General features: G+C 39.2%; 1 protein-coding gene across 1 annotated transcript in view; it reads right to left on the reverse strand.

Annotated features, from left to right (window-relative positions):
- Positions 1 to 8062, reverse strand: part of MAP3K4 (mitogen-activated protein kinase kinase kinase 4) — a gene marked incomplete at its 5' end in the record, with an annotated part of 58554 nt that extends 50492 nt beyond the window's left edge. The window contains 2 exons of the mRNA XM_009320760.1: positions 437 to 1818; positions 7915 to 8062. Coding sequence (XP_009319035.1) covers positions 437 to 1818; positions 7915 to 8062 — 1530 coding nt within the window. The remainder of the gene's footprint in view (positions 1 to 436; positions 1819 to 7914) is intronic.
- Between the last annotated feature and the right edge of the window lie 3 nt (positions 8063 to 8065).

Below are 8065 nucleotides of genomic sequence, written 5' to 3' on the forward strand. Positions count from 1 at the left end.
ATAGTGATGTTTTCATAGAGGATGTCTTGCAGGGAGATATCCAGTCTTGAAGACAAGAAAAGGAAAATGACCACTTCCATAGCTAATTTTTCCTCACGATTCAACTTTTGTGCCTAATTTTCCATTGTAATTTTTCTGACTTAAACGGCTTTAGATATCAGAAAGTGTAATAAGCGATGTTATCATAAAAAGGTCATTTCAATTACAAACAAGAACAGAGAACTAGCTTGTGCTTCACACAAATTCTAATTCATGTCAAACGACAGATTCATTTCAGTGGAAGCAGAACTGGCCTCTTAATCATGACAAACACTATCTTTCAAAAGCCAACAGAGCAACCAAAACTTTCATAAGATTACTATTCCTCCAGTTTCAGTTAGAAACAATACAGCAGGGGAGGTACTCCTGTTATCCATTTACACTAGTAGCAACCTACCTCCAGCTGGTGATCACTCCTTACCAACGCCATACGGGCCCTTTGCAATGAACCATGCATTAGCTTGTGCAGTCTTAAAATTAGCTTCCTCAACCCCATTTGCTTCAGTGCTTTATCTACAAACGGCCTGTAAATAGAGGTCAAACAGTGTTGGCTGCAGCTTGCCTCAGCACTGTACTCTGGAATAACCCAAGAGGTGGAGTCATCCTCAGATTCAAGCCTATCAAGCCTCCTTGAAAACTGGTCCTGAAAGTCAAAATTTGGTTTATTAGTAAAATTGTTCTTGATGGCTTGTCTAAGTTCTTCAACATTCTCCTCAGAGATTTGTTCTTCACCATCGCTCTCCTCTGTGCATGTTCCTGAGGATTCCTTTACTTCTGTTTCCCTATCAACTTCTTCATCGTCTGGATCTTTGTCCTTAGATGGTTGAGGAGAAGGAATTTCAAACACTGGCCAGCCAATGTCAGAAAGATTTTTGATGCCCAATACAGTTCCCATAATCCTTAGTTTTTGATTTAAGTCTTTTGTAATATTTAACCATAGACAGAGTGCCTGCACTCTGTCTTGGAAGTCCTTTGCAGCATACTTTTCATAGTCCTTTTGAAGAGCCTGCAGAGATGGATAAAGTGCTTCTATATACTCTAGCAGCTCCATTATCCGCTTAACTTGCTCAAATGAGACCCGCTGGCGATGGAGGTGTTCATGGTAACTTGAGTAACCCAAAGCACTAGTTCCATGTGTTGCTTTGCAAACTCCTTCTCCTGAAGTACCATTGAGACTGGCTCCATTTTTTACACAGGAGAAGCTTCCATAGTTCACTTTGAAGGTGAGGATTTCATTGATGATATCAGGGATAGCTTGACGGGCTGCATAGAGATAGAGGTCTTGGTCATTAATGCTCCGGCCAGCATGCCAAGCTTGCAGCTCCAGCCAGATCAGTTCATTGGATCGGTTCAGCCAGACAGAAGAGGTGTTTTCCTGTCCTCTTTGCTCCCTGTCCTTTTTCTTTGAGACTGAGGTAAGTTTTAACAAAAGCCGCAGGGTTTCAAAGAATTTTAAGCGGTCTGCCGGGCAATCAGTCCTAGAAGTCTGGCGTGCAGTTCTGGGTATTGGCATGGGCACAGAGACTGGAAGCTTAGCATTGCTACAGCCAAGGCTGAGGTAAGGCTTATTGAGATCAACATCTGGAATTGTTTTTTTTGGCAGAGACCCACCAACTGAGTCTAACATAAATGAGCACTGCACATTTTTCTTGTGATCTCGTTCTGTTGTCCTTAGGGCATCTCTGATCTTTTTCCCTTGCTTATAGCTGTGCTCCTCCACATTCTCCATGGTTTTCCCATTGTCTTTATGCACAGACTGAGTTGGCACACTCATCTTTTCTGTAAGAAAAGAAAGAAAAGAAAGAATGTGATTGCAGCAACAAGAAAAAGCATTGTTCAATCCAGGTCCCAATCACATTTCTTAGGTTGAGCATAAAAGATTGTTTAACACTAATAAAACAAAACAGGCATGGGTAGAAGTAAAACGCAGTCTTGGAAATTACCATTTGTATAGCTAAATCAATAGTAGCACCAAAGGGATTTTTTTTTCCTCCTTTTGCTTTACCTCTTCTGTAGAAAGGACCTCAGAGAATTCTCAGAGTACACCATCTACTGAGAACTGAGTATGATCAAAAGGAAAAGAATGGTTTCCAAGTTCATTTTCCATACATTTGTCACACAACCTCCCAAACAAAAACTCTAAATGCAACAGAGCAATATTAAGGTTTCCAAGTCAAACAGAATCAAAGAGAACTGCACACACAATTTCATAAAAACTGGAGTATGTCTGGATTCTGAAATTTAGCTTGAATGATCCAATCCTGGCTCCTGGGGGGCTTGATCTTAGTTCTCGGAACCCCTCTGTAGTCTTAATACACTGCCTTAACACCAGCACCCTACTTCTCCACTCTCCCAACACACAAACACTTGCCTTCTCCCTTACCATGTAACAGCAGCCCTTTCCTGACTAATTGTGCAATCTCCTCTTCTCTTCCTGTCCTTTCCTCAGGAGAAGCAGACCTTATCACTCTTCTGCAGCACTAACAAAAGTGCTTCAATCTAGGCTTTGCAGATCAGGACAGGGGGAACTACTTGGTACTAAAACAGCGGTTCTCTCTCTCCCTCTTAAGGAATTGGTGGCAGGCTGGAGGGAAGCACCTGTATGTAGACTAGCTGCAGTCCAGGGATCAGCAGTTGAAACACAACAAACTATGCGGTCACAGGGCCCCTGCTTATTCAAGAACAGAAAAGACTTTCAGAACGATGGATGAATACTTTGCCTTCTTTTCACTGTGACTCTAAGGATTACCTGCTGCACATGGCTCATTGCCCACTCTAGAAGTAGTAAAGACTCAAAGTCTTTGCTACTGTGCTCCTCACTATAACATCCATTAATACCAGAAATACTAATAAGGTTATTTGCAAAACAGGCCTGCTCAGTGGAATGTCCTCGTTTCAGCTGGGATACAGTTAATTTTCTTCCTAGCAGCTGGTACAGTGCTGTGGTTTGGATTTAGGATGAGAACAATGTTGATAACACACCGATGTTTTAGTTGTTGCTAAGCAGTGCTTACACTAGTCAAGGGCTTTTCAGCTTCCCATGCTCTACCGACTGAGAAGGCTGGAGGTGCACAAGAAACTGGGAGGGGGCACAGCCAGGACAGCTGACCCAAACTGGCCAAAGGGATATTCCATACCGTGTGACACATCATGCTTAGTATATAAACTGGGGGAAGCTGGCCGGGGGGGCCGCTGCTCGGGGCCTGGCTGGGCATCGGTTGGCGGGTGGTGAGCAATTGCATTGTGCATCACTTGCTTTGAGTATTCTTCTATTATTATTACTATTTTATATTATTTTATTTCAATTATTAAACTGTTCTTATCTCAACCCATGAGTTTTCTCACTTTTACTCTTCCAATTCTCCCCCCCATCCCACCGGGGGGCGAGAGTGAGTGAGCAGCTGTGTGGGGCTCAGTTGCCAGCTGAGGTTAAACCACGACAGGAAGAATAATATTCTTCCCTTTCTATATATGGAAAATCATGACAGAGAAAGATCCATTAAGCCAGCATACTTTTGGGTGCCAAAAATGGGAAGAGCTATTGCTCAACATTTCAGAACATTGAGCACTTAGTGTTCAACGCTCCCTGACTTCAATTGCACCTTGAATTTTCAACGATTTGCAAACCACATCCCAGAAATCTTATTCCTAGCTTGCTTCTAGGAAAACAAGAAACAGACAGAAGATTTTAATTTGTGCTATTTGCCTAGCATCACACAAATTTTTGTGACAGAATGCTGTAATCATATAATGCACTTCACTGACTTAATTATCAGCTGGCCCTTCGTTCTTGTTTCATTCACTACGTATCTTCCAGCATCTGCAACAAAAGAAGGTACAGTCATACAGAAATGTTTCCTTCATCACAAAATTCCAAACAATCTCTATATTCGTGTAAGACAGCGGTTCTCTGGAAAAGAGCTGGTGTGGTAATGTAGCTCAAAGACTATCAAATCTATGCACACAAAGGAATTGTATTAAGGTTGCAGAGGTGTCTGAAAGAGAAGTGGAGAGGTTTGTGGCCAGAGCACCTTCCTTTGCTTGTTTCCATTACAAACCCTGTTCTCAGCTGTTAATGAGCAATAAGCGAGTTAGTAAGGGTGTGACCTGCCACACTGCCTCCTTGCCATAGTTGTGTAAGATTGGGGCAGGTCACAATGCGTACAATGGCACTTAACTCTGGAAAAAAAAAGAAATTATATTCTGAAGGATATGAGGAAGAAAGAAGAATCACAAAGTCATCACAGAAACTGTTTCTTGCAAATATGGACTTTATTAGTGCTTCTTATACTACTTTTATTTCAGGTATTCATACATCTTTCCCTGAATAGCTACCAAGTACAACAGCAGATGACAAAAACCTAACTCAAACACAGTTTTCCTCCTGGAAGTGGAAACCTATCGGTGATTTTAAGAAACTTGCTATGGAATTCACTATCATTGATTTTACATTTATCTACTCAAACACTACTGTCAGACAGCGGTACCTCACACTCACTGGTTACTAACTCATGAGGTTAACCAGCACCAGACAGAACACAAGGCTAAAAGTCAGGACAGGCAAGCAGCAGGAAGACATGTTCTGCATTGGCAGGAGAGAAGAAGGAAGATGAAGGAGGTTGGCAGATGAAACACACATACATACTCACCCCAGACTCTGAGGTAGATTAGAAATGGATCAGCTTTTAACAGCACTTTGATCTTAAAGATCTTGGTGACCTTGCAAAATAAATTAAAACCCTGGCACATTTAAAGATCACTTTCTGAACTTACACTCTAGATACCAGGAGGTCCTCTAAACCCCTTGAGTTTGTATTTTTAACATGTTATTCTCCTTCAATATTAATCTTCAGATTCTCCACCCCACCAAAACAGATTGAAAGAAAGGCAAGCTAAAAATATGATTCATAATTAGACATCCAAAATGCTCTCATACTTGAATATTCATCATTCTTAACAAAGCCCAGGCACAATAATCTACAAATTGTTTCAAAATCCTCTCATTTTATCAAATAAACAGGTACCAATGATTCAAATATACATGACAATTCTGTAATAAATGAGTACCAATGTTATAACTGTATGAGTTCCTACTACTAATTTTATTGTAGTTTTGTAATATAGGCTTAAATCAATTTGTAAAACAAGTTCAGCTGTATTAACAAATTTTGAGTTACAATTACCTTTAGTGCTACATGGGGCAAGTAGGTTTCACGACTAAGCAACGATCGGCTGGTGAGAGGGGGCACATGGTAGAGCCTGAGATCTTAAACAGCTCATTAAAAAAAAAAAAAGACAAAATGAACTTGAGGAACTTGATGGGGGTAAGAAAGTGGGGTGGACAGAGGTTCCCCTTGAAGTATGAAGTTGCAGAAGTTTCATACAAAAAAGCAGACAGGGGCACTGTTTTTCATATAGTCCAAGAAGCTAATACTTCAGTAAGTAAGCAAGCATCACTGGACTGACACTCCATACTCTCTGAGTCAGAAAAAACAAGCAGGAGACAAATATATGTCTTAGGAGCAACTCTGAAACACGTTTGGCTTAGAAAACGTGAATCCCATGGGTCTTGGGCTACAGGAGAAACGATTCAGAAACTAGTTTAAACAGATAATTGCACCGGTTTATTTTTTGATACTAAATGCAAGTTATAAGAAACTTGGTGTGACAGAAATTAAACAAACAAACATTGGAGATGCAAGTAAGCAAGCCCCTAATACCAAAAATTCTTTCAGTTGTCTAAATAAAGATACATTAAATCTGTGTTATATGTAAACAACTGAAAAGTTATTTCAAATTTACTTTTTAAACTGATTAGTTACATAAAACTAACCCCTGAATTAATTCTCTTACTGAAGTAAAACCAATTCGATCTCATAACAGCATATGTGTACACATTCAAGGTCAATCAACTAGTCCACTTTGAAGTTGTTGGTTTCGGGGTGGGTTTGTTGTCCGTCTGTCCCCCCCCAATACAGAATAAATTTTCTGAGGTTGTACATATAGGCAAAGCTAAACAAAATGAACTATGAACTTTCCAGAAAAGACATTTGACACAATACAACACTACCCAATTCATCAAAAAACCCCCAACCCAAACATATTTTAAGATACACTCACAGCAACCAAGAACAGGATATTATTATTCCAGAAGCAAGAACCATTCCCCTCACAAGTAGAAAGACAGAGAGATACCTTGGTCCAAAAACTGAAAATCTATTAGCAGGGATAAACAACAGCTCCCTATTTCTCATAAAGGTATCGATCCTCAATATATGCTCAGCACCAAAGGGTTACTATGAAATATTATGCATTATAGTTCTTTAGTATCACAATTTCTCTGTTTAGAGACTAACCTTTTTTAAAAAAAAAAAAAAGCACAGAACCAAGAAAAAAAATTCACAGAAAGCAAGAAAAGTTATTACATAACTACTATATACAGAACTAAATAAGGTTAATGTTGCATTAGAAGAGTTTAACTCAGCCAAAAGACAATTAAAAGCCAGTAAAAGAAGCTTAATAATTCCAATGCCTACACAACTAACTGACAAGTATAACAAGATTTCTCTTCAATTTAGTTTAAGGAAGAAGTCTTTTGGTTAATGCTCTCTTCACAGTGACATTATTCAGAGGCTGCATGAAATGGAAGGGAACCAAAAGCTTTGGAAGACATTTGCATGAGCCCTTCTCTTATTATGAACTTGCACTCCACAACTCTATGCAACTGAAGAATAGACTGTATTCCCTTATTCATGCTAAACCATTTACCTTCTTCTCCCCTACACGTTACCTTGAAAATGTAATCCTTGCAAGTAAGTGCACTCTGTGATAACATTTCCTGTTTCATGTGAAGCAATTTAAAAAATTGCTTCCAAAATATTAACTGGCGATAGTCAAGCTGCCATAACAACTGTGGCAAATAACCTTGTCTGACCTAGGTTTAAAAAAACCAACCAAACAAAAAAAACCAAAGAACACCACCACAACACAAAACCTAGGTATGTTTTGTATGAAAATACTGAACATACAATCTTAAAAATGGCTTTTTTGCACCCATCACAAGCTCAGCAAAACCACTGAAATGGCACATTTTTTCTTTTTTTCTTGGAAGGGCAGCTTGAAAAGATGTAGCTACTGCATGTTTTTTAAAATTATCTTTTCAACAAGCAATTACTGTATTCTATATCTGCTCAAAAGTAAAGAAAAAAGCTTAAAAATCATACTTTAACCTAAAAATGTTTTTATTTAGTATTTGATATCGTTATTTAGTAACATTAGGAAAAAACGTATATCAAGTATCTTTTGTTTTTTCCCCAGTTATGACTTTATGACTAAAGCATCAACAGAAGTAAACAGTGGTAACTACAATTTAATTGCTTCAGTGACACTAAAGAGTAAAGAATAATCACTGAAAACTCTATTTTTCTATAAAATAGACTGTGAAGTGCTTCAGAACATGAAACTGGGGCAAAGAAGCAACTATTACTAGAAACTATAGAATCGCAGAAAAAAATTGATTGGAAAATACCTCTGAAGGTCATTTTTTCCAACCTCCTGCTCAAAGCAGGGTTTATTTCAAAACTAGTTTAGCCTGCTCATGATCTTATCCAGTTGTGTTTTGGAAGCCTTCAGAGATGGAGGTTCAACAACCTTTCTGGCAAACTGTTCACTGTTTGACCACTCTCATAGTAAAATTTTTCTTCTAATACCCAAAAGAGTCTTGCCTTGTTGCAACTTAAGTCAGCTGCCTCCTGTCCTTTCACTGCACCTCAGTATCTGGCTCCATCTTCTGTGTATCTCCTCCATGAGGTAACGAAGGGCTACTACGACGACTTTACAGTCATTTTAGGAAAAAAAACAAAACACCACACTTACCTTTCAAAGAGGAGCGGCTAGCAGGTCTCCCAACGTTATTTTTCTGATGCTTTGTTGACATACGCTTCATCTGGCGGGGCGTACTAGGAGGAGAAGTTCCATAGAAGGTGTCAGCACTTGCTTCATCTGATAATTCCTCAGGGTCAGATTC

This window comes from Pygoscelis adeliae, unplaced genomic scaffold (genome assembly GCF_000699105.1).
Source record: "Pygoscelis adeliae isolate BGI_AS28 unplaced genomic scaffold, ASM69910v1 Scaffold33, whole genome shotgun sequence".
Lineage (NCBI taxonomy): Eukaryota > Metazoa > Chordata > Aves > Sphenisciformes > Spheniscidae > Pygoscelis > Pygoscelis adeliae.